The sequence below is a fragment of the Helianthus annuus genome, chromosome 6 (genome assembly GCF_002127325.2).
Source record: "Helianthus annuus cultivar XRQ/B chromosome 6, HanXRQr2.0-SUNRISE, whole genome shotgun sequence".
Lineage (NCBI taxonomy): Eukaryota > Viridiplantae > Streptophyta > Magnoliopsida > Asterales > Asteraceae > Helianthus > Helianthus annuus.
The window spans coordinates 19421647-19448486 of record NC_035438.2 but is presented as its reverse complement, the minus strand read 5'-3'; the positions used below and the strand labels follow the sequence as shown (position 1 = coordinate 19448486).

The window sequence follows — 26840 nt, the reverse complement described above, 5'->3', positions numbered from 1 at the left end:
ATAAATATATGACCCATTTGGCCTTAATTATTCATTCATTCACCTTTTACATAGTTAGTCCCTGTGGTTTGCACAAAATAACATACTTAGGTACTAATAGTTTAAAATCACCTTCTAGGGTATTAACTTTTCATTTCGTAACGTTTGGAGGTATTAACTTCTAGGATATTAACATAGTTAGTCCCTGTGGTTTGCACAAAATAACATATTTAGGTACTAATAGAATGTGATTTTAAGCCTAAAAATAAGGTTAATACCTTCAAACGTTACAAAATGAAAAGTTAATACCCTAGAATGTGATTCTAAACTATTAGTACCCAAGTATGTTACTTTGTGCAAACCACAGGGACTAACTATGTAATTAACTCGTTTACTAAAATAGATTATATTTTGCTTACCAAGTTGAGTTTCTTCTATTCCTACTTTTATTTTTATTTGTATTTAAAATTAAAATTAAAATTTTTAAATAATATCAACACATACAAGCTCTTCGAAATTATACTTTTATTTTTAAAAATTTTAAATATGATTGGCATTTCCATTTCCACTAGCTTTTATATCACATAACAATACATCTAAACATATAATTAACACCAAAAACAACACATAAGATTGCCAACCAATCGGATCAATCAACCTAACAACTGTGTTTGTTTTCCCCCTCATCGGAGCTTCTACTGCCGATCACTTTCAGGCGGGCCATCCCATCCCATCTTCTTTTGCCCCAATTTCAAAAATCACTCACCACTTTATTATATCACCAACAAACAATCATAATATAATGGCACAACTTCATTTCTAGGGTTTCTCAAAACCCTCCCCTCTTTCTGCAATTCTAACACACAGGGAGGAGGGGATACACAGAGATAGATATGTCTCGCCAACCGGTTACCTCCGCTTTTCCTAAGAACAAAACCCTAGACAACAAATATGTAAGAATTCTTCATCATTTCCTTCTATTTTGATCCTGTATTTTGTTCGCTTTTCACTTTGGATGCTGAATTTTACAGTTTTTGGATTCAATTTGATCCGTGATCTGAAATTTTGACGAAATATGTGCGATTACTTTAAACTTTTTCAAGCAATTAGATGGAATACAGTTAGGTTCTCAATGTTTCATATCTAATGTAGTTGACTTTGGGGCTGTAAGTTATTGAATTTGTGCTATGTATGTGTTTGGCAACCTGTATCACATTTGTGGATTTCGTTCAGTAGCATTATATATTGGAGAGGTAGTTTGTAATTCTGTATCGCGTGAGAATGTGAGATCTCATAGGTAGGTTTTGTAGGTATGATGCTTTCTATTTGAATAAAGAGGTTGTTGGAAAATATTAGCAAGTTTTTTTTTTTTTTTTTTTTTTTTTTTTTTTTTTGTAGAATTAGGGCTTTGGATTTTTTGAATGATAATTGATAAGAGTGTAAGGCTTTCAATCTAACGAGCATTTACTTCCTTTGATGCGCTAGCGATAGAATTATTCCCCACGTAATATGTGCTTCCAAAGCTTTATGGAGTTATGCAAATAAATAGACGTGGGGATTGACTTTATAAGAAAACTAGTAAACGGTACGAAAATAGAATATTGATGTTTAACTTGTGTGCAAATCTAAATATGTTATAATTGGAAAGTACTTTATGTTATCTTTAAAGTCAAGGAGTATCCCGTTTTTCATTCTTTGTTTGACAACACCAAATCAGTTGATTTTGTTTGTCATTGGCCAGTTTAACCGAGACACTGCTCAAGTCTCCGCGACCAATTTGATTATTTTAGAAAACATGGGTGGGTGAGCTTGTTTGCCATTAAAAAAAAAGAAATAGCACAACCCAGTGACTGATAATTCTTTATAACTAGAGAATACTCTTATTCGAATATGTATTTAACTTAATCGACCAAAGGGCTTGTAGTCTAGTGGTATCCACTATCCAGGAGTGTTCTAAAGGTGGTTCTTCCCAAGTTGCTGAGGGTTCTTGTCCCACGGTGGACATTGGTGTGGATTTAGGATAGCTTCAGTGGGTGTGTGAGTTAGTCGTTAAAAACACTTAGTTGTTGCAGAATAAACATTTTTCTAATATATAGTAGAGACTTAGGTCAATGAATAAATTGTTACTCTTTTATAACGAAAAGTCGAAAGCTCATGTTTTCGAGTTGTAGAAACTCGAAGCAGTTTCTTTACATGCAAGAGGAATATTGTGAACAAAGACCAAGTTTCCTTTTATATTTCTTCCCTGTGGAGTATTTAATTTATTATAGATAGTCTACTTTTGGCACGTGATATCTGCATATTAATCTGTCGTTCTTTTTAAACTTTGGAAGATGCTTGGAGATGAGATTGGGAAAGGAGCATATGGTCGAGTATACAAGGGTCTAGACTTGGAGAATGGGGATTTTGTTGCGATCAAACAAGTGTCTTTGGAGAATATTGCACAGGAGGATCTTAATATCATCATGGTATGATTAATCATTTTTTCTCTTTTGAAGTTATCATCTCTAATGCGTTTCTAGTGGCTTATAATAAGATGCTCCTGTTGGCTATATGTTTATATGGCTGGTTAGAATATCGATACGCAACTACTTTGTTTTACATTAACACCTTTTTTTGCTTCATGTATGGACAAATCGTAAATCAATCGATCTTGGTAACTTCTCAGCAAGAGATTGACTTGCTTAAGGTAATCCACTTGTTCTAACTTCGTTGTAATTATTTTACAAACAGTACATAAATATATAAATCACTTGGATAATGTTTCTGTTTCATGGTAATATATGGCTATTTAAATTACCTGATGATGATGATACTTATGGTCATGTTATATGATGCGTTTCTATTGATGTAGAATTTGAACCACAAAAATATTGTGAAATATCTTGGATCCTTAAAGACAAAGGCACATCTTCATATAATTCTTGAGTAAGTAACTAAGTATGAGTGTACGTCATTGTTTAGTAATTTTCTTAATATGATCATCAATTGTGTCAGCTTTGAAAGCACTGTTTTTATTTGATGGTGCTCTAATTAACCTCAGGTATGTGGAGAACGGTTCACTGGCAAACATTATTAAGCCGAACAAATTTGGGCCGTTTCCTGAATCATTGGTGGCTGTTTATATAGCTCAAGTTTTGGAAGGCTTGGTTTATTTACATGAACAAGGGGTTATTCATCGGGATATTAAGGGTGCTAATATTCTGACTACTAAAGAGGTAAGTAAATTTTTTCTTACTCCTTAGAAGCAGCTAGTTCATATGGTAGTGTTTACTATTAAGTAACATGTTCCAAAAATTCCTGCTTAGGGCCACTTAAGTGTAATTTGTGACCTAGTGTACTGAATAATGCTATAAATATTTTGGGGCAGGTGTCAGAAAGCCCAATGCACTTTCCCAGTTGTGCAAATAAGCCTCTAAACCTTTTTTGTATGATTAAATTCTTGGACTTGTTGACATTTACCGGAAGTGCGTATCATACCCTTGAAACTGGTTTCATGCTGACACGGACGCCACATGGTTTTTTTATTTGCTTACATGAATATCTTTATGATTAAGTACGCAGTTATGGTTTTCATTTTAACTTCATTTATGTTATATCCATAGTTGTCAATAGCGTCCATAGCGGACACTATAGTGTGGCGAGGCGGCCATATGCCGCTTCATGGTACCTCGCGACCACATATCGGCCACATAGCGGCTTCCGACGGCAAATTCCGATAAAATTCCGACGCCGGTGCTGCTTTCTATCAGAAACTGGGAAGAAGATAGCGGCTGCGTAACATGCGTGGTTTAGACTTTTAGGTTTAGATAAGTTTAGGTATTTCAACATTTAACCCCTATATCTTTCACTAGTTTACATTTAGTCCCTAAAACTTGTACATTTTACATAAAAGTGTAAAATTACTAAATTAGTTTGTGTATTTAAACATTTGACCCCCTCTATCTTCAATAGCTTACATTTGGTCCTTAAACTTATAAATTTATACTTAAAAGTATAAAATTAACATTATATACATATATATAAATTATAAATAGATATTTTTTATTTGTTAAATTTTCTACAACCTTATCGCTAAACACGAAATAGCGGGCACTATTTCGTCGCTATCGCGACGTAGCATGTAGGTAACCTGTCGCTATTGACCGCTCACCGCTATTCACTATTGACAACTATGGTTATATCATTATCCTTTAATTATGTAAAAACTTTACAAAATAAAACCCAAGGATCTTGCTATCCTGACAGCAATGTACAATGTAACCGGTTTCAAGGGTAAGTATGCACTTCTGGTAAATTTCAACGAGTTTAAGGATTAAATCATGCAAAAAAAGATGGTTAGGGACGTATTTGCAAAGACCGAGACGGTAAATAGGGTGTTTTTCTGACAGTTGCCTAATAAGTAAAGTTGCCCTTTTTGCTGATGTGAGAGGTAGATCTGCTTATATCACCACCAATTGGATTAAGTTTTATTCCCCTTATTCTTTTAGCTCTAAATCCTCTAATCGAATCTTACCTTTTTAATTCTGTCAAATACCATTTTCAGGGTCTTGTAAAATTGGCAGATTTTGGGGTTGCCACGAAGCTAACTGAGGCTGATGTTAATACACATTCAGTTGTTGGTACACCTTACTGGATGGCTCCTGAGGTAGTTTATTTCAAATAAGTTTTTGACCTAGGGTATTTGTATGATCGTATCTTTGTTTATTATTACCTTATTCTACTTTTGTGTGGCAGGATATCGAGATCATATAGCAACCTTTACATTTGTGACTTTTTTCAACTTTTATCTTTTGCAGGTCATTGAAATGTCAGGAGTTTGTGCTGCATCTGATATATGGAGTGTTGGTTGTACTGTGATTGAGCTACTTACCTGTGTACCTCCTTATTATGATCTTCAACCCATGCCTGCTCTCTTTAGGATTGTTCAGGTGTTCTTTTTATTAACGATTTATCATAATGAAACCACAACACCCGATTAACCTTTTGTAAATGGTCAAATTACCACAACGAACCCATTTACTGAAATTTCTCAATGTTTTTCAGGATGAGAATCCTCCGATACCAGATAGCTTGTCACCTGGCATAACTTCTTTTCTCCGCCAGTGCTTTAAAAAGGTAAGGTGTAATATATCCTGTTTTCTCTGTGCTTGCAAATTACTATCGTGACCACAATTATATATGCTTCGTTTGACGTTTAATTCGTATTTCAGGATGCTAGGCTGAGACCGGATGCAAAGACGCTGCTTTCTCATCCTTGGATACAAAATTCTAGGCGTGTTGTATTGCCGTCTTCACTCCGGCATAGCGGTACACTTAGGTAGTTACATGCTAATTTTTAACTGAATGATGCTGTTAAACATCATGCTTATATATCTGAACTAGAGACCCCTTTTTTTAATCTCAGAAACATAGATGATGATGATGGTTCAGTGGGTGCCAAAAGCTCAAATGCAGATGCCCTAAGCACTGTTGAGAATCTATCTTCCGAGAAAGTCAAAGTATTTCTTTTAACTGGAACTCATGCGTACATTATCTTTTAGAGCCTCGGCAATATAGTTATTTGTAGGGGTGTGCACGGTTCGGTCCGGTTTTATGGTAAAACCGTAACCGAAATGTTCAGTTTTCGGTTATTGAAAACCGTTCGGTTTCGGTTTTGTCGGTTTTAGCAATGGTTCGGTTTTTGGAACAAAATTACATAAGATTCTAAAATAAAAAGTATAATCCAAGATTTAAGAATCTTTCTTAGATGTTTACATTTAAGTTATTATGTTTAACCTTTATAATTAATATTGTTCTCATAAACCTAACATTCTAATCTATTTTTATGTTTTTTTTCAAAGTTTTTAGTAAGACATTTTCTTTTATAGTTCTTGGAAAATCATTTAATTTTTATGTTAAATTTTGTTATTTCCTGTATGCAATAGATAAATCATTACAAAAACAAATAAAATGCTAATGTTATTTATAAATACTTAACATTTAAGAATAAAAATAATAATTTCTATGTCAATACATAACAAACATTAAAAAAGATTTTTTAGGTTATTCGGTTCGGTTTCTTCAGTTTTCATAAAATGCAAAACCGTAACCGAACCGTAAATTTCGGTTTGTTTTTTTCTCGGTTTTTCTGTGCGGTTTGGTTTTTTCCGGTTCTGTTAAATCGGTTTTTTGGTTTTCTACTCACCCCTCTAGTTATTTATTTCTTTTTACTAAGTAATATATCCAATTTCAGGAAAATAAAACAGAGTCGGTATTAGCTGAGGAAAATGATTTAATTAATCAGAATACTGAGGAAAAAACAGATGCATCTGAAGACGATGTTTCTGTTTTGGCAGACGAAGTTGTGACTTTAGCTATTCATGAAAAAATAGAATCTTCATCCGCTAAGGATGAAGATTCTAATCAAGCAGAAGTGCATGAACCATTAGAATTGAAACCCACCGAGGTTGTGATAACAAATGCTGAATCTGGATCTCCGGAGTCAAAATCGAAAACCGCAGTAGGTAAAGAAGTCAAAGAAAACGGAAGCACTGTTATAATTGATAGCGATTCACATAATTCCGGGCGCAAAGCCCATAACTACGATTCCCGCAAGGGTGTACAGACGGGAAGACCAGTTGAAGTAAATGAGCTGAGTAAATTCAGTGATACACCTGGTGATGCTTCGTTGGATGATTTGTTTCAGCCAATAGATAACAAACATCTGGACGGTAGATCGGCTGAAGCTTCAACGTCTGCTTCATCATCACACGTGAATCAAGGTATCACATTTGTTACAGATAGTGGAAAAGCTGACTTGGCAACACAATTACGAGCTACAATCGCTCAAAAACAAATGGAGAATGAACCGGGCCAGTCTAATGGCGGAGATATACTTCATCTAATGATGGGTGTTTTAAAGGAGGATGTAATCGGTATCGATGGTCTGGTAAGCTTTATATATCATGATAGCAGGCTTATGTTGTTGACTATCTGACTTCTTCACTATAGACCTTTGACTTCTCATCTTTTTGTTTATCAGGGCTTTGATGATAAACTACCTGCAGACAATCTTTTTCACCTTCAGGTACAATCTTTTTAAAACGCAGTTGTCAAATTAGGGTATATCGTGTACAGTTGTTTAAATCATCAATGAATATGTAGGCTGTTGAATTTGGCAAACTAGTTTCACAACTGCGACCAGAGGAATCAGAAGATGTGATCGTGTCCTCCTGTCACAAGTTAACTGTTTTTTTCCAACACCGTCCTGAGCAGAAACACGTGTTTATGACACAACACGGGTTGCTTCCTCTTCTGGAATTGCTCGAAGTTCCGAGGACACGGGTATGGCAATTCGAACGGGCTTCCGGGCTTGTTACATATTATTCGTTTTCTTGTCTGATTATAATAAGCGATAGTAATGTAGTTACTGCTGTTCTTTAGGTGCAGGTTATATGCTCTGTGCTGCAGGTTTTAAATCAAATTATTAAAGATAATACTGATTTCCAAGAAAACGCTTGTCTTGTTGGCCTTGTAAGTATTTATGTATACATTATGTAATGGTAAGATGTTTCTTTTTACGTGTTCTAATCGTCAAGAACCCTCTCTAGATCCCTCTTGTTATGGGCTTTGCAGCGCCTGATAGAACACGAGAGGTTCGTATGGAAGCGGCTTACTTTTTGCAGCAACTGTGTCAGTCAAGGTCTCGTGTCTTGCTAATTTGCATATTCTTTTTACATTGTTTATTGGATTAATTTCATATATACCCTTACAAACTTTGAAAATTTTCACATATACCCAACCAAAACTAAAAATATCATATATGCCCTTACAAAGTATTTAAAATATCAAATTTACCCAATTTATTAAAAACAATCTAATAAATGATCATTTTACCCTTATTTTTTGAACTTCAAGTTTTCATATATGCTCATCTTTTAACTTATATTTTTATATAACACATTTTAGTTTAAATTTATTTTTACCCATTTTTATTTTATTTTTTATTTTAACCCATAAACAATAGTATACTCCATATATTATATTTAAGCTAAATAAATTAAGCTAGAAATGTCTAAATATAGTATTTGAAGTTAAAGGTCATTTATGAGATTCCACAGTTTTAGAAAAATAAGGGTAAAATTGTCATTTATTAAATTTTTTTAATGAATTGGGTATATATGATATTTCAACTACTTTATAAAGGTATATATATGATATTTATAATTTTGTATGGGTATACATGATATTTTGCAAGTTTATAGGGGTATATATGAAATTGCCCCCTGTTTTTTTTTTCTCGCATAGAGTGCTGTGTTTTGCTTTACGATGATTATGGATTGAGGTGGAAGCTTTCTGTTACAGCTCGTTGACGTTGCAAATGTTTATCGCTTGCCGTGGGATACCCGTTCTTGTGGGATTTCTCGAGGCTGATTATGCAAAATACAGGCAAATGGTCCACCTAGCTATTGATGGCATGTGGCAGGTGTTTAAGCTTCAGAGATCAACCCTTAGGAATGATTTTTGTCGAATAGCTGCAAAAAATGGAATATTACTCAGGCTCATAAATACCCTCTATAGCTTAAATGAGGCAACGAGGCTAGCGTCCATATCAGGTGCAGGTGGTTTTTCAATGGATGGTTTACCCATGCGGCCCCGCTCTGGCCCACTGGATCCAAGTAGCCATACAGATCATCCTTTTGCTGGCCCGCAGGAATCTTCTAGACTTTCATCTTCTCACTCGCCTGATTCAAGATTCTTCACACTAGAAACAGATAAACATCAATCAAGCAACACTAGCGCTGAAGCTCCGGTTACCTCAAGATCACCCGATTCAACATCAATGGAGAGAGATAAAATTGATCCGTCACATGACGCAGAACCTAAACAACGGCTTTCTAATTTTGGAAGGTTGTCCACTGATAGGCCTAGGAAATCGATGGATGCTGTATCAAATGGATATTCTGCAACTCAGCAAGAAAATGTGAGGCCACTTTTAAGTTTGTTGGAGAAAGAACCGCCTTCACGCCATTTTTCGGGTCAGCTTGAGTACGTTCGACATCTTACGGGCTTGGAGAAACACGAAAGCATACTTCCTCTTTTGCATTCTTCTAATGAGAAGAAATCCAACGGGATGGATTTCTTGATGGCTGAATTTGCTGGTAAACATCAGTATTTTTACAAAAATATCTCAGCTTTATGTTACTATTCTGTAAGGGTGAGCAAATGTCGGTTCGGTTTTTACACATAACCGAAACCTATAACCAAAGTTCTGTTTTAGGAAAAACCATAACCGAAAGCCATCGGTTAAGTCGGTTCGGTTGATTCGGTTAATATGTCGGCCGATTCGGTTTTGGTTATATTTGGTTAATTACCAAAAACAAAACTTGTGCAATTTATAAACTTAAAATAGTTGGTCAACTGTCAAGTGTTTTGAACCATTTTCAAGCATACAAATACATGAAAACACATGAAAATTACATGAAACACCCAGAAAATACATGAAAATATGTTTCAAATGCACGGAAAATACATGATAATATGTTTCAAATACATGGATATACATGAAAAACACATAAATGTATAACTATCTGTTCGGTTTCGGTTATTTCGGTTATGGAAGAAGGGCAAACCGAAACCCAGGGCCGTTCCAACTTTTTTGGAGGCCTAAGGCGAAATGAAATTTTGGGGCCCTTTTTCCTTTTTTTGATTCTAATAAAAGGTACCTTTATCCGTGTTTGGTGAGATTGTACAGATTCTGATACTAGTTTTCTCACCCTACTATTCTGATACTAGTTTTCTTTGGTGATTGTACAGAGGCTTCTAGTCGTGGAAGAGAACATGCTTACACCGAGGCGGTAACCAGGACTCCACATAAGTTAGCCAATAAGAAGACCGCGTTAACGGCATCCAATGAGGGAAAGGCTTCCACATCGGGAATCGCATCTCAGACAGCATCAGGCGTACTCTCCGGTTCCGGAGTTCTTAATGCTAGACCAGGGAGTGCCACGTCATCAGGGCTCCTGTCTCACATGGTATCCCCTTGGAACGCTGACGTGGCTCGTGAATATCTTGAAAAAGTGGCGGATCTTCTACTTGAGTTTGCTGGTGCTGACTCAACCGTGAAGTCCTACATGTGTAGCCAAAGTTTGCTTAGCCGCCTCTTTCAGATGTTCAATAAAGTAGAACCACCTATACTGTTAAAGTTGTTAAAATGCATCAATCATTTGTCAACTGATCCACACTGCTTGGAACACCTACAAAGAGCCGATGCCATCAAGCATCTTATTCCGAATCTCGATCTCAAAGACGGTCCCCTCGTGTCCCAAATTCATCACGAGGTTAGTAAAACGATTACGTGGTTATTAAAATTTTAAATCTAGAATATGATAATCTTACAATGCAATGTTTTTTTCCATTGAAGGTCCTCAACGCTCTATTCAACTTATGCAAGATAAACAAGAGAAGACAAGAACAAGCAGCGGAAAACGGAATCATTCCGCACTTAATGCGTTTTATAATGTCGGATTCTCCACTAAGACAATGTGCGTTACCTTTATTATGTGATATGGCCCACGCATCACGCAATTCAAGGGAGCAGTTAAGAGCTCATGGTGGGATGGATGTATACTTGAGTTTACTTGAAGACCAACTTTGGTCTGTAACAGCTTTAGATTCAATTGCTGTTTGTTTAGCACATGATAACGATAACAAGAAAGTGGAACAAGCTTTGCTCAAAAAGGACGCGGTTCAAAAATTGGTTAAATTCTTCCAGTGCTGTCCAGAACAGTTCTTCTTGCACATACTAGAACCCTTTTTGAAGATCATCACGTTTGTTTTCTTCGGCTTTTTTTGTTGCTCATTTGTATGCTTTATGCGGGTATTTATCATGAATTTTATTCACATAATTTACAGGAAATCATCTCGAATAAATACAACATTGGCTGTTAATGGGTGGACACCATTGCTCATATCGAGGCTTGATCACCAGGACGCCATAGCTCGTCTCAATCTGCTCAAACTAATAAAGGTCGATAATTTTCCAAATTAGTATATAATTTTACGTATGTTTTTTTCTCCAGTTGTTTACATACTGAACCTCGGTTTTGGTATGTTGTGTCAGGCTGTATACGAACATCACCCACGCCCGAAGCAACTGATTGTAGAAAACAATTTGCCTCAGAAACTTCAAAATTTGATTGAAGAACGAAGAGATGGTCAAAGTTCCGGTGGTCAAGTTCTGGTGAAGCAGATGGCAACTTCACTGCTAAAAGCACTCCATATCAACACTGTTCTGTGATACAGGTCGGTCGTCTTTTTGTCTGTCATTGCATGTGTAAATATATTTTTTTGGTGTGATGTAATTAGTTCGGCTTTTTATTTGTGGAATACACCCTGTGTTTGGTTTGTTTTTTGTTGTGCTTTCTTGTGTTCTAAAAAAATTATCTACCGCACATTACATGGTGTATAGGTTTATTCTTATGACCCGACCGACTCGACTGCTAAAAGAACATTAAGTTATATTTGTACAATGAATATTGGGTTCGGTCTTAAGAGTTGATCATGTGTATCAATATATATATAATCACATATACATATGAGTATGAATATATATGTACGAGTAATATGTATGTATTTATATATTTATCAACGAATTAGTTAGAGAATTACAGGAAATTAAATCTCGTCGCCGATCCTTACAAAAAAATCGAATGAATCAAATGTCTTTTTTACTATAAGCCTAAATGTCAAACAGATAGTCGCCACTCTTGTGCTGCCAAAACCAACTCGGTTTTGGCCTCGTCCCGCTCATCTTCCTTCGACTTGAGCAGTTGTAGTTCCAATGCCGCGAATATCACATCACTCTCCGCCTTCTCCACCACCGCCTGTTGCTGCCACATACTCTCTTTTTCCATCAAAATCAAAGCTTTTTCAAGCCTGTGCCGCCTCATGTGTCCGCCCAACGCCTGCCCAGTCTCAAACTCTTTCATGCACGTTTGACATCGATGCAACCCCGAAGACTTGTGAACCACAATACCAAGATTTAACAAGCATGCATCATTAGTTTCGTCGCTGAGTTTGACCTTTTTATGGGTTCCTTGGTGGCCTCCGAGTGCTTGGAAAGTTTCGTATCTCTTTTTGCAAGTTTTGCATTCGTACCCGCCATCACGGTTCGTGCTTCTGTTTCTTTTGTTCGTCTCTATAGCCATGACTGCAGACTGTAGTTGAGGGTGAAGGGAAGTGGTATTTATAATGTTGCTTTGTGTGTGTATGTATGTGTGGTTTGAGGATGAAGAGGGGAGTGGTATTTATAATGGATTAAGATACCCAGTGGATATGGAAATCGGAAAAGACGTTTGAATAAGGAAACTGAATATTGATACTGATTACGGGTTTCTTTGGTTGCAAGGAATTCAAACAATACGTTGTTCAGTTAGAACAATAAATTGTTGTTCCGAGTTTTTCGCATAGTTATTTAAAGCTACATAAAATTGATCTTTTACAATCTATTCAACTTTTTGGATTTTCTTCACTAAATTTATTCAAAGTTTTTCTTCATCATACTAAATAAATACTACCGATAGCAAAGTTAATATAGGGTTTGAGGAGCGTAAGATATAGACGACCTTACCTTTGCCCCGTATGAATAGAAAGATTGAGGCTTCTAACTTGAAAGTAGTTTTGCATCAAATCTTGGACATAAAACACATAACACTCAATAATCGAGACAAGGCCGATTAGTGCATATACCCTTTTGTCTTTCAGCTATTTTCACGAAATTAGTAAAATAATTTTAAAATTAGTGCAACTACGTCCACAAATAAATTTATGTAAAATAATTTTAAAATTAGTGCAACTACGTCCACAAATAAATTTATTCAAATGTTAACTTTGTAGACTTTGTGATTTTATAATTTTTACGATGGGGTAGAAAGTCTAACAAAAAATTGAACAATAGGATTTCATATACTTTTTTTTAAATATAGGTTTGTTTTACACATGTGATTCAAATTAACGTAGTATTACATGCGATTTAAAACGAGATAAAAATGGTTGTCCTCGCTCAACAAATGTGTTTTTAATATGAATTAGACTAAAACTTTTTTATTTTGTTTGATATTAAAACCGCTAGTGACTCGCTTTTATTTGACATTTTTGTTTTCGCTTGTATATATTGAGACCGGTGGTTTATTTAATTATCTTTGTATTTATTTGATATCGAGACTAGAATGACTGAATTAAAAAATAACAAAACAAAACAGAAAAAGACAAGTCTAAAAAGAAAAGATAAATGCAAAACAAATAAAAAACACTATTTAGGTAAATAGTTTTTTTAGAAACACCAAAATGGTAAATATTTTTTTCTACCAAGACTAGTTTAGAAAAATAAAAAAAACCTCTAGTAAACTGCTATGTCATATCCTTACAAAAACTCTTAATTTCACCTACACACATCCTTACATATCATTACATTTTCCAAATCATCACCTATTATTTCCTTTTAATTTAATTATTTAAAGAAAAAATTACACCGTTGGTCCTTGTAGTTTCTGTCAAATTTCAATGTCGGGTACTGCAAAATCAGGTACTAGCGCTTTAATTTATCACAATATTGAGTACTAATCCCAAACTTTGTTCATTTTTTTTTGTTAAATCTTACTAAAATGATGAAAATGCCCTTTAATAACTAGATGGTCTATTTTTGTAATTAATTATATTTGATCAGAGGGCCATTATGTAAATTATTCAAAAAATAGAAACCCCTTCCCATAATCAGATTGTCGATAAATGTAAAATGCAACATATAAATTATATCAAATGAGGCATAAAACTAACCTATTTTAGTACTAATGTTGGAAAAAGCGCGTTTCTTTCTTCCTTTTGAATTTACATGACTAAACGAGCTTAAACGAGCAAAAGGAACAAATAAGCAGCCAAAACCAACATAAATACAAGAAGAAGGAATAAAGTGACATGCTCGACCCCTCGGCAGTAACTCCCAAGATAAAAACAAGAAGATAGAACCTGACCACGGGGTCGTGCCCAGCTGAGCATGGGGCGTGGTCAGGCCCTGCACAAAAAGACAAACTTGCAGAAGTTTCTACACCCACCACGGGGTTGCGCCCAGCTCTACACGGGGCATGGTCAACTGTTAGATCTGCAGAATCTTGATAGTACAGCAAAGCGTTGACCACGGGGCCGTGCCCAGAAGACACGGGGTCGTGTGGGGCCCCCTGCTGACAATTGCAATTAATGAAGGAAGAGAAGATGATGGCCATGGGCCGTGCCCAGTGGACACGGGGCCGTGGCCAGGGCTCTGTTCTGGCTATAAATAGAGGTGCTTGGTTCACTTCAAAGGCATCCCTTGGCAAACCACTTCTCTCCCACTTTGCCACCACTCCACCACCACTACAACACCAACACCCACCACCATCATCCATCATCCATCATCCATCTTTAGAGTGTGTAGTAGTCTCGGGATCCAAGATTGATCGTAAGAGTTCTTATCAATCAAAGACCATGTTTGGCTAAACTCTTACATCACTTGGTGAAGACAAGTTTTTAATGTATTACTTTTGATGTTTAATCTTTCGGCACTTTTTAATTGGTTTGTATTAATGATTTTAATAACTAATTTCTTAATTGGGAAGTATGGATGAAGATCTAGGGAAAACGAAAAGTAATAGGTTTAAGCTAGACCACCATCACCAGCGTTATGCAACCACCAATATCGACGATTGAATCACCATCACCTGGCGAGATGAAACCACCATCATGCACGAATAAAAAATCACAGTTGCACCACCACCCAAAACCTCCACCCCACATGTTTACTTGAGTTATGATAAATTATTTTTTCCAATTTATTATGGTGGTGGCGTTGTGGATTGGGGTTACAGAGGAAGGGGTAATTGAGATGATCGATGTTGGTTTTATATTTTGACATTAATTTTATTATATGGTGGTGGCGCTGCGGATTAGGGTTACAGGGGAGGGGTAATTGAGATGATTGATGTAGGTTTTATATTTTGACTTTAATTTTATTATGTATTTTATTGTAAACTACACATATAGTCCCTATCATTAAATTAGCCTAATTACAAAAATAGACCCTTTAGTTATTAAAGGTCATTTTCGTCATTTTAATAATATTTAACAAATGTTGGCCTTAGTACTCAACATTGTGACAAATTAAAACGTTATTACCTGATTTTGCAATAAAAAACTATTAGTACCTGACATTGAAATTTGGCAAAAACCAAAAGGACTAATGGTGTAATTTTTTTCTTATTTAAATTGTTAAGATGTATTTAATATAACTATTTAATTATTTAACTAAGTATAACTGCTCAAACATGATCTATATGATATAATATATTAAATGGAGTGAAATGCAAGGATTGTTCTTTGTTTTTGTACTCATTTTCAAGCGTTGTTCTTTGTGTTTAAAATTGATGAGTTTTGTACTTTATGTTTTAAAATCCATCACGTTTTGTCCTTTAGTCATAACCCAGTTTGTTTTTTCAGTTAAATGTGATCATGTGCAGGTCACGTGAGGGTAAATATGTCATTTTATGTCAAAATTATATTATATTATATATATATATATTTAAAAGTGTAGGTTGATGAATAGTATCATTTTTTGTCATTTAGTGATTTTTCACTTTCACTGTATAGTTTACTCAGTTTGTTTTTTATACCATAAACTTTAATAAGCTATCAAATATCTTCAAAAGTTTAATAAAATTTTCTTTCGACTTTGTTTTTCAAGTTTTCTCTTTTGTTTGTTATAACGGGTCCTTTTTTGTCACCGAGTGATATTTCACTTTCACCCCTTTTAATTTACTCATTTTACTCTTTTCATAAGGGTGAAGGGGGTGCACACCTAATAGGTGAGTGCACTCTCTTACGCCAAACCCACTCCCCTATTAGGTGAATTGTTTTTTTTTTTTTAAAAAAAAAAAAGAAAAAAAAAAAGAAAACATGTGATTGGATGCAGCTCCCTCTCTCCTCTCTCTCTCCTCTCTCTCTCCTCCCCTCTCTTCGGTGAACCCCCACCAATTTCACTCCTCTCACCCATTCACCTAAGGGATGGCGGCGGTGTTCCCTATAGGTGAATGGGGTCACCGATTGCTTTCCCCGCTTACACCCCGTATACCCTATGCGTAAAGACTAAAGAGGGGCAAAAAGCCAATCTCAAGCTAACCTAAGATAAACCCTATATACAACCAACCTCCTCGCTCGAGTCATTCTTTCTTTCTTTCTCAATCAAACCAAACAAACCCTAGAACATTCGAAAGGTGAAATTAGGATGGCGGGAACGTCAGTGGTGCCGGCGAACAGGGGACGACGGAACACGATGGTGGACGACGAGAAGCTGGTGTTCGAAACATCTAAAGGAGTGGAGCCAATCATGACCTTTGACCAGATGGGAATCAAAGACGATCTTCTTCGCGGTATTTACCAGCACGGATTCGAGAAACCCTCTGCAATTCAACAGCGAGCTGTTCGCCCAATTATTGAAGGCCGTGACGTCATCGCTCAGGCCCAATCTGGTACCGGAAAAACCTCCATGATTGCCTTAACCGTTTGCCAGATTGTTGACACCTCTTCCAGAGAGTATGTTATCTTCTGTTTTTATTTATCTGTTTGTTTATTCAATAGCAAGTTTTCTGTAATAATTTGTTGTTTTAGGGTTAGTTTTGAAGCACTATTGTAGCCATTTTAGTGAGTAATTTGTTAGGGTTAAACACACGAAAACAATTAATGAACACGAAGATTTAAAGCGGTTCGGTTGATGTGACTTATGTTCACTGTGATGCAACTAGGTATTTAATTTGCTTTAGGAGTTACAAGTACAATGCTATCAATGTATAGAGATTAATCTAGGGTTAGGAAACTTAATTTGCAAGTTAGGCCCAAACCTGCATAGAACACATTAGGGTCGGCTGCCACTAACGAGCCTACATCACCCAACAGAATTGTAAGTAGAGTTGAAAGTGGGATGCCAATGAATCATGAAAAAAGTATGGACTTTATGAAGTTGTATTGTCTTTATTGGTTGTAATGTCTAGCTGTTAACTTAATTAAGCACTTATTGCAGCTGTATAGTTTATGGATGTTTTATTATTTGGTTTTACCTTTTTATGCTTTTAGCTAAGTTCTGTATGTTAATGATGATGTTACTACTTCTTGTTTGTTTAGTTGGTTTATGCCTTTTTCTTTTTACTTTTTAGTGGTTATTTTCATTATTGGGAAATGGGAAATTTGATTAGTTCTCATTCTTTTTTTTCCTTAATGTTATAGTTTTGTTGATTAGATTTTTATTCTCATATGCAGGGTCCAAGCTTTGATTTTATCACCTACAAGAGAGCTTGCAGCGCAAACAGAGAAACAAATACTGGCTATTGGTGATTTCATCAGTATACAAGCCCATGCATGCATTGGTGGAAAAAGTGTCGGGGAGGACATTAGAAAGTTAGAAAATGGAGTTCATGTTGTTTCTGGAACACCTGGCAGAGTCTGTGACATGATCAAGAGAAGAACATTGAGAACTAGAGCCATTAAATTGCTAATTCTTGTGAGTTTTCTATTTTCTTTTATCCTTGCAATTTTAAATTTTTTAATTAGAGTTGTCACATGTCCAAATTTTTCTGCATCATGTTTGGATGTTGATTGATGTGTGTGAGTTTCTAAAATTTTAACAGGATGAATCTGATGAAATGTTGAGCCGAGGCTTTAAGGATCAGATTTATGATGTTTATCGATACCTTCCACCAGAGCTTCAGGTTCTCTATCTTTCTTTTCTCTTTATTTTCTACTATGCTGTGGGACTAACTCGATACGCCACAGTATAGCTTACACTAGAACTAGGGCTGTTAACAAATTGGTGGAGGCTCAGCTATGCAGTTAATGTGGTAAAAAAATCGGATATCTATCAAGGACCGATATTTGAGATATCGGTTATCGCAGTGGGATATTGGTGGGATGTCGGTAATTTTAATATCATGCGGAATTATATATATACATTGCAATTTAACACTAATAGTTCAGTATACTCTCCTACCATTAACAAATAAATCTTTTGCAAGTTGCGAAACACTAACAATTGTAGCAAGTAGGTACTTATTATGACTCAAAACTCCAACATTTAACAAGTAAGACTTCAAGAAAAAAGGTACTGATATCGGGAAAATTGGTAATATATTGGTTAAATATCGGTCAATATCGCCAATAATATCGGTACCGATATTTGACATGGGGACCGATAACCGATATTAACTGCATATCTTATGTTGTATCATCTTTGTGATAAACTATCAACACAATTAGTATATAGTATTTTATATTTAATATTTTAAGAAGTTTGACATTAAGGGTTCAAAGTGTAAAAGGAATATATACCGTAGATATATTAAAACATGTGAGTATATGACACATATTTGACAAACTACTCCAAGTATTAACATGTGAGTATATGACACATATTTGACAAACTACTCCAAGTATTAACATACATCATTATTGTTTGCTTATTTCTGAATGACTGAATCTTAATTGAAGCTTGTTTTCCATTTTCCTTTCTCCTATATGTCACCGTTGAATCTTTTTCATTCAGTTGAAACTTAGTTTGGTGCTTTCTTAGGATTAGTTACGTAGTATCACCACTGAGTTAAAAATTACACGTTCTCTCATTCAGAACTATATGCATCATGTTAAGTATTAACATATCATTATTGCAGGTTTGTTTGGTGTCTGCTACCCTTCCTAATGAAATATTGGAGATGACCAGCAAATTCATGACTGATCCTGTTCGAATCCTTGTAAAACGTGATGAATTGACTCTTGAGGTATCGCATATGTTGCTTGCTAAGAATTGTTCTGTCTGTCGGTCTGTCTAAATGTCTTGTATTTTAACTTACATGTTTTATTATGGTAGGGAATAAAACAATTCTTCGTTGCGGTAGAAAGAGAAAACTGGAAGTTTGATACTCTGTGTGATCTTTATGATACTCTTACAATTACCCAGGCTGTAATTTTCTGTAACACAAAGCGAAAGGTAACTAATTAATTGTCATTCATCTTATTTTGTTTTGTATATATTATGGAAGTTATCAATTTTAACAACCTATTCTCATTTTGTATGTTTGTAGGTTGATTGGTTAACTGAAAAGATGCGTGAGAATAACTTTACTGTATCAGCAATGCATGGAGACATGCCTCAGAAAGAGAGAGATGCAATTATGGAAGAGTTTCGATCTGGTGTTACTCGTGTGTTGATTACCACAGATGTGTGGGCCAGGGGATTGGATGTTCAACAGGCAAGTCAACACCTTTATCTTAGTATCTCATTTTATGTTATATTTTTATTTTCGTATTATTAATATGTTATTTAATGCTATGTTTTACAGGTTTCTCTGGTCATTAATTATGACCTCCCAAATAATCGAGAGCTTTATATTCATCGTATAGGTCGATCTGGTCGTTTTGGACGAAAGGTTATTAAGAATTATTTACTTTACTGTCTTTTGATTTTGAATCATTTAACTTAAATATGTTTTCTAGGACTGAAGTTAATCTGCAATCTTTTTTGGTTTGCAGGGTGTTGCTATAAATTTTGTGAAAACCGATGATATCAAAATTCTGAGAGATATAGAGCAGTACTACAGTACCCAGATCGATGAAATGCCGATGAACGTGGCGGATTTGATATAAATGCTGAAAGAAGTTTTGAAAAAATGAATGTGGATTGATTGAATGACGATTTGCTTTGCTGGTGGAACTGAAAAGATTTGTAATTTCATGGTTTTTTGAGTAATGAGTGATGCTGCAAAACTTTGAAGTTGTTTGGATTATAATTGTGGGATTGGAGGATAATCTTGAATTACTTCTTGTCGTTTGTAGGGTAGTTGTTTTTTATATAATTAAAATCCTAAGATATGATGTGTTCACTTTGTTTTGTGAATATGGGAATATTTTATTTTGATTTTTTGCAAGTCTTAAGGTTGTTCTATAGATAATTTAAAATGGTGACTGGAAACGTGTGTCCCATTAATCTATCTAGTCAAAAGTTAAACCATATCATTTGAAGGTATTGCACCAACCAAGGTTAAAGAAGATTTTAAGCCAATAATGACTTAATTCAAACCAAACTCTGACTCGTTTCCCAGGATGCACATACATGCACAAGGTGGCTTTATACATAACATAGTACATATGCTCAATATAATCAACATCCAAAACACCCAAAAGATAGTTTATGAAACGAAAATTTACAACATATAAAGTACTAAAAACGCGCAACAACACGAGGTGTTATTTGACGCTAACGACTTAGCGTCGCTAGAAAATCATCGACCTTTAGATTCGTACGCCTCGACAAAAACTTCATGCAAATCGGGGGGTTCACCTTGGCCAAAGCCAATATGGACTTGGGCACAGACCAGATCCCTTCACCACAAATCAAACCGGAAGCCACAGCTGGTCCGAAAGCATTAGCTTTTGCTTTGTCCCTCGTTTCCCATATGAAAAGAATCAAGCTCCCCACACACATGTCGATGGCGAATGGCTGTGGAATGTAGAACGGTATCGCTATTGCCATAGGGATTGGAACAAACCTAGCCCACTTCTTGGGCACAGTGTCTCGAACGACGTTTGTAAGGATTGCAGCTGCAAATAGCGCGTAACAAAGTGCTAAACAGTGCTTTGGGAGCGACCCAAACCCTTCGACTCCCAAAATAGCAAGATTTCTATACACGACCGCATATGGTGCTGGGTACTCGGACCCTTGTTGCCCAAGATCCGGAAAAGCACTATAGAAGATCCAAAACACACACGGTGCAATCACACACCCCATTGCGGTCCCAATCACTTGGCTCACAAACATGGACCGTGGTGAAGCCAGGGTCAAGTATCCAGTTTTGAAATCTTGCATTAGGTCCGAAGCGGTTGACACTATGTTCATCATCACCCCACACGCGGCTAGCCCAGCCAACACACCACCTTGTGACTTACCAGCCCACGCGCCGATCACGAAAATAGCCAGTTTCCCGTAAGTTGACGCTAGCGACCAGTCAGTAAGCCCGCACCCGTACGCATTACAAAACGCTAATGCTGGGGCGAAAAGGTAAATTACAACCACATAGTACCATTCAAGTGGGTTGAATATCTGAGGGAGTGTAACCGTTGCAACCGCAGCTATTGCTACGTACCCGCCAACGGCTAACCATGTTGGTATCCGATCCTTCATAAACATTTGCAGCCTACGCTGGTCATCAAAAGATGTAGCTTCTTGCCTCGCACCATCGGTGGCAGCTACCGGTAGAACGGCTCTTGATTCTTTGTTTTTTAGCTGACAGTACAACGCGATTCCGGTAGTTGTAAGTACTTTGGCGAAAGTTGTAGAGTCCATCTCCAAGGATTATGGCTATGGCGAGGAAAACCTACAACAATATAGGGATGAGTTTGTTAGAGCTGGTAGAAAACTGTATTTATTTCCCACGAGAATTTCTGACAATTTTCCCACGACATTTCCAACGAATTTCACACCAAAAAAGAACCTTGTTTTTTTACCATAACATTCTGACAAAGTAGCAACAACCATTTACTTCGTCGGAAATAGTCGCTACATTATTTCATTTTTCGACAGTTTACCGACAAAATATGTAACTATTTAATGAATGTTTAACAGCAGTATTTATTACAAATTAAAAATAAAAGTATTAACAAAAAATGAATTCTGTCTGTAAGAACAAAAATAATTGTTAATTTTTTTTTTGTCGGAAACATGTCAATAAAACCAAATTATTTATTTATTTATTTATGGTTTTTCGGAAATTTGTCAGTAAATTCTGTAAAAAAATAATAATTTATTCAGCGTCAGTTGGAAAATCGTCACTAAATGTAATAAAAATAAAAATAAAAATAATGGTCGGTAAAGTAAAAAAAGACACTAGTATATATTGTTGGAAATCATAGTCTTTTCAATAGCATTTAGATTAATAAAGTATTATTAATATTGTTGCTCTTGTTACTATTATTATTAAATATAAATAATAGGAAAAATTACAAGTTTTGTCCTTTATCTATATATCTCTTTTCAGGCGGTGTTCTTTTCAACGAATTTTGACAGGTTTCGCCATTTATAGGGAATTTTGTTACAAGTTACGTCCTTTGAGCCTAACCCAGTTAAATTTTTCTGTTAAATCTTATTACATTGGGTAATTTTTCTGTTAAAAACTTGTAATTTTACCTAAATAATATTACAAACTTAGTCAAGGGAAATTATCATAAAACACTTTATTTCGGAATTTTGTGAGAAATTAGCAGCGAATTTGTTTTGTCTCTAATTTGTCTAAATGTTGTCACAATGTTTCCCACTACGGTTTTTCCGACCGCTTTTATCAACAATTCGTCGCTGTAAAGACAATTTTCCCACACAAAAACAAGGTCCTAAAGTATCCAAATCTTTGGCAATGGATTAAAAAGAAGTGAATAAAATTTGATTACCCTATAACCTTGGATGCCATGAAAGCTGCTGGGACCGAGACCAGCTTTGTACCAGTTGCCTTCTTGTGTCTCAATGAGTGGCCACATAATCCCCCATGACAGGATTGCACCAAGTAGCAAGGAAACGTTTATAATGTATGGGCATATCATCCCTACCCCAACATACATAGTTGAGAAATCAAAGTAAAACCTATATATACACATATTTATTGCATTTTATTAAGTTGATGAAAATATAAAATAAAAAAATGCATGTAAATATGACAAAGGGTAGTGATTACATGTTATGGTAAGCTTTGAGGCCAAAAGTAGGGAAGTTTTGAAAGCCACAATCATCCTCATTAGAAACAAAGAACCATTGAAAGAAACTCCATAGGAAGCTCAAGGAGAAGAACTTCCCTAAGGCACTCACTTGTTGCCTGTCATATAATTAATTAATACATATAATTGTTTCTTATACAAGAAACTTATACATATATTATATTTTATGTAGTTTGAAACAAGTTATACATACTTGGCAAGCTTGGCACCCTGAGTGGTATGGAAGCTGTTAATCAGGTGGGCAGTTGCAGTTCCACTTGGGTATATTAGCTTGAACTTTATGATCATGATCTGCATGTAAAATATTCTTAATTACTTTTTTTGGGAAGAAAAAGATTTATAACTTGTGACCTTAAAGACGAAATTATTATATTTATATTGGCCGGGCATATAAAATAATTTACCGAGTTGTTAGTTGATGAAACATGTTAATACCTTTCGAAGAGGAACCACAGAGCAAAGGCCGATGAAACTAACGGTGAAGAGAAAAGCAATTATCCAGCCCAAGCTTGGGTTCTTGATGTTCATATCTCGAGTAGGCGAGTCAGAGTCTGAGGACTGTGAAGCGATAGCATCGCTCATTCCATATAAGTAACTTCCAAATCCCCCTGTCAAATTGCAACAACCTTAAAAATATACGTTGATTTGTTATTTTTTAACAGCTTTTATTTACTTGAATATTATAAATATCCTATATTTGAACTTTTTATCTAGATTTGTTATTTTTTAAACTCAAATAGCTTTTATGTACTTTAATATTATAAAAATCCTATATTATATAAGGCAAATGTGCATTTTTATTTCTTTTAATTTAATTATTGTATTATGTTACATGTTAACTTCCTATAATTTTTTTTTTTTTTTTTTTTTTTGAAATCACCTCATATAAGTGTACTTTAGAAGTTCGTAGTTTCATCTTTTTGTAGCCGGCTTGCTTGATGGTTTTATCATCCTGATAATGATGTTCTTGTTTTCTAGTCGTCTTTGTCAAAATAGACGTCGAAATCATCATTCTACACCGTAATTTAATGTTGCTTCAACTTGATCAACCAAATAGCAGCTAAAATTAATGCATTAAATCGATCATGGTCGTATACATGATCTTAGTCAAGAAAAATAGTCTTTTGTTACTAATTTTACTCACTAGTTAATATGCAATGACGTGTTTATCCTCATCAAATTGGTAGCGTTAAGTTCTAGTCCTATAAAGTGCGCAATAGATGGATTTTGTAGGAGTTTTAGGGGTGTGTGGCAGTTAAAAGAAAGTTAATTTGCAACCGCTCTAACACATTTCATGACTCTATTCTCGATCACAAGAATATGTAGATACTATAAAAGAAAGAGATATATACCGACCGCTATATGCGATGCCTGAAGTGGCAACAACACACGTTTGGATAACAGTGTTCTCTTGCCTTGTAAACGGATGCTTCAAGATCCCACACCGCTCCAACACCTTTGTCCAAGTCTTCACAAAGAAAAAACCTAATAAACCCGCCGCTACATTTAACGATGGAATGATACCCGTCGTGAGATTGAGCTTCATGACTATAAAACTAAACATGACACCCAATATTGCGCTAACCACAAACGCCCTAAGTGTCAACTGCCCCTTCCACGACGGTATCATTGTGTCCTTAAATGTCATCTCTACCGACTCTATTACTTTTCCCTTCGTTCCATCGTCATCTCCAGCCGTATTCCCTTCCGCAACTAGCAAATTCGCGTCACTTTTCGCCCTTCCATCGTTGTTTTCGAGCTCTAGAGTGCTCTCTAAGGCCATTTTGAGTCTATATGATTGAAATCTTCTTTGTATGGTTATATATAGAATAGTAAATTACATTCTCATCCTTGTGTTATATCAAAAGTTATGATTTGCTCCTTTAACTTCACCGAATATATATTTTAGGAAATGGGCTATCAAACATATTTTATACATATATTTAATTTGACATTCTTATATGCTATTCAACAGCAGCACTGAGTTTTGACAATAAGACACATACTACAGGCCATAGAAATACATTTAATATTGAATTAATTTTAAATAGAAAAGTGTAAAAATTACATAAGTGTTTTATCTTAATTGTGTCATGTATTGTGTTATAAAAAGTTAAAATAATAACATTTATATATCTGATGTGGAATTCATCGTACATAAAACGTTGTTGCTAGCAATATACATGACTGATGACACGGCATTTTGGTTCAAAAATGACTTATATCTTGGATTTATTTATGCATTCATCTGTGACTTCCAAAGTCATATATATATCTAGGGTGTCAATATTTTTCTGATCCAAGCAATAGGGAACTCAAATATGTCCCGGAAAAGTAATATTGTTCGGGTTCGAGATCGGTGCTCGTTTAATGATTACAGTAGTTTATTATGATCAAAAGTTCAAGTTCAATCAAGTTTTTTTGGAGTTCAAGTTTAAGCGCGGCTTAAATTATACTCGTTTTTAACTTGAAATGAAACTTTGATGTTTACCTAGCTTCTCATAAATTATTTATTGCATAATTTGTATCTAATGTATTTAGTTTTTTGGTTAATTTTTGAAGGTTATTGATATATAAAATTAACCTCGTGTTTTGAGTATAAACGTAAGACCATCTGCAATGCATAAAACGCTCAACGTACAACACACTTATCTTTCAGAACACTCCTAATTCATTATATTTCAAGCAGTGATAATTTGTTAGAAGGGTTGTAAAAACAAATTTGAATATTGAGTTTTTATCGGTTGTGAATTATGGAAAAAAGAATTTGTCTTTCATTATCTCCATGAGCTACATAGACTTTTTTAATGTATCTGAAAGAGAAAGAAATAAATAGATTTTTTTTATGTGGATTTGAATCTTTGAGTTGTAGACTTTTGGAATCTTTTATGATGATGATATATTCAAGACAAACAATATGAAAACGCGCAGGATAAGGTTTGACTCTAAACCTTAGTGAAAATGATCCTTTGTATTGGGAGTTTTTAATTAAGCCCCCTTAGATCCACATAACTTTAGTAAAAATTTGATAACTTTATTAAAAAGCCTTATATTCACATAACTTTATTAAAAATTTGATAACTTTATTAAAATTTTGGATACAATTAGAATATAAAATTTTTAAATCTCAATGAATAGTATTTAGTGTTGATTTGTAAGCGTTCAAATAAACTGGAATTTGTGAATGGCACTGTTAAATAAACCAGTGAGATTCTCTGCGCTACGCGACGGAAATTCAATCAGTATCGGTTCAACTCCTTATGATACTGAGTACTCATTGTAGCAGCTGAAAAAAAAAAACTAAATAACAAACCCTTGATATTTTTTAGAGTTAATAATATACAGAATATTACGTTAAATTAATATTAGCTTGTGATTATAACAAATAGTAATGAAAACGTTTATGTTATATTGTCACAAATCTTAATCCACTATCAGAGGGTCAAAGCTAATTTCTTTAAAGAGTAAACTTCCGTTTTGCTCCCTGTAGTTTGGTCACTTTAACGGTTTTGCCCAAATCCTTTAAAAATAGGCATTTTATTCCCTGATCTATGAAGCCCTTCATGATTTTACTCCCCGCGTAAACGTCATCCATTTTAAATGTTAAAACGTGTCACGTGCAATACACCTGATGGGAAATTATGTCTTTTCCCAATCCTGCCTTTACAGTTCCAATTTAAAACCCTAAATACACTTATTATAATCGCCTTATCACCCATTTCGAGACATTATCTCCCAAATCGATACATTATCTCCCAAATCGAATCTTTCTCAAACCCTAAACATTCTCCAACATCAAACGCATTCAGGATTATCGACGATTGAAGTGCAATGTCAATGTGGTTCGTTCGTCCTAGGGGACAAGAGGTTGATGTACAGACATTGTATGGTGAAGTTTTAAACCTTAACACTGATAATGTATTAAACCGTTTCCATACTGTTAAACTGATAATGCTGGCATTTTGTTATGTTTTTTTTCCAGTTAACCCTACATTTTTCTCACTCAAGATTCTTCATGGGGGCTCTTTCACAAAGTTTTCTAGCAGGAT

General features: G+C 35.2%; 4 protein-coding genes across 7 annotated transcripts; 2 read left to right on the top strand and 2 right to left on the bottom strand.

Annotated features, from left to right (window-relative positions):
• The first annotated feature begins 598 nt into the window (after nt 1–598).
• LOC110864929 (MAP3K epsilon protein kinase 1) lies at nt 599–11568 on the top strand. Of its 4 annotated transcripts, XM_035974427.1 has the most exons (21): nt 599–932; nt 2313–2447; nt 2648–2668; nt 2834–2907; nt 3023–3197; nt 4526–4627; nt 4779–4910; nt 5026–5097; nt 5193–5299; nt 5387–5480; nt 6215–6341; nt 6372–6910; nt 7004–7048; nt 7126–7305; nt 7405–7494; nt 7572–7663; nt 8326–9122; nt 9778–10301; nt 10385–10791; nt 10876–10990; nt 11084–11481. In XM_035974427.1, exons 1-21 carry the CDS (start codon nt 873–875, stop codon nt 11258–11260), a joined length of 4065 nt encoding a protein of 1354 aa, XP_035830320.1. In that variant the 5' UTR covers nt 599–872; the 3' UTR covers nt 11261–11481. The 4 variants fall into 4 exon arrangements, with proteins under 4 accessions (XP_035830320.1, XP_021969788.1, XP_035830321.1 ...); XM_022114096.2 differs by having other exon boundaries at nt 6215–6910; XM_022114097.2 differs by having other exon boundaries at nt 873–932; nt 6215–6910; nt 7411–7494; nt 11084–11568.
• Nucleotides 11569–11629: 61 nt separating this feature from the next.
• On the bottom strand, nt 11630–12249 carry LOC110863830 (zinc finger protein ZAT11-like). Its single transcript, XM_022113102.2, has one exon. The coding sequence runs from the start codon at nt 12168–12170 to the stop codon at nt 11709–11711; it is 462 nt and encodes a 153-aa protein (XP_021968794.1). The 5' UTR covers nt 12171–12249; the 3' UTR covers nt 11630–11708.
• Nucleotides 12250–16132: 3883 nt separating this feature from the next.
• LOC110864930 (eukaryotic initiation factor 4A-3) lies at nt 16133–19951 on the top strand. Its single transcript, XM_022114098.2, has 8 exons — nt 16133–16581; nt 17302–17542; nt 17670–17750; nt 18705–18812; nt 18902–19021; nt 19116–19283; nt 19374–19460; nt 19564–19951. The coding sequence occupies exons 1-8, from the start codon at nt 16274–16276 to the stop codon at nt 19675–19677; spliced, it is 1227 nt and encodes a 408-aa protein (XP_021969790.1). The 5' UTR covers nt 16133–16273; the 3' UTR covers nt 19678–19951.
• A 169-nt stretch (nt 19952–20120) lies between these two features.
• LOC110944501 (probable metal-nicotianamine transporter YSL7) lies at nt 20121–24589 on the bottom strand. Its single transcript, XM_035974426.1, is given in 7 exon segments — nt 20121–21358; nt 21360–21404; nt 22471–22660; nt 22752–22889; nt 22985–23082; nt 23227–23399; nt 24148–24589. Coding segments are annotated over 7 exon segments (2142 nt in total). The 5' UTR covers nt 24575–24589; the 3' UTR covers nt 20121–20287.
• Nucleotides 24590–26840: the final 2251 nt, after the last annotated feature.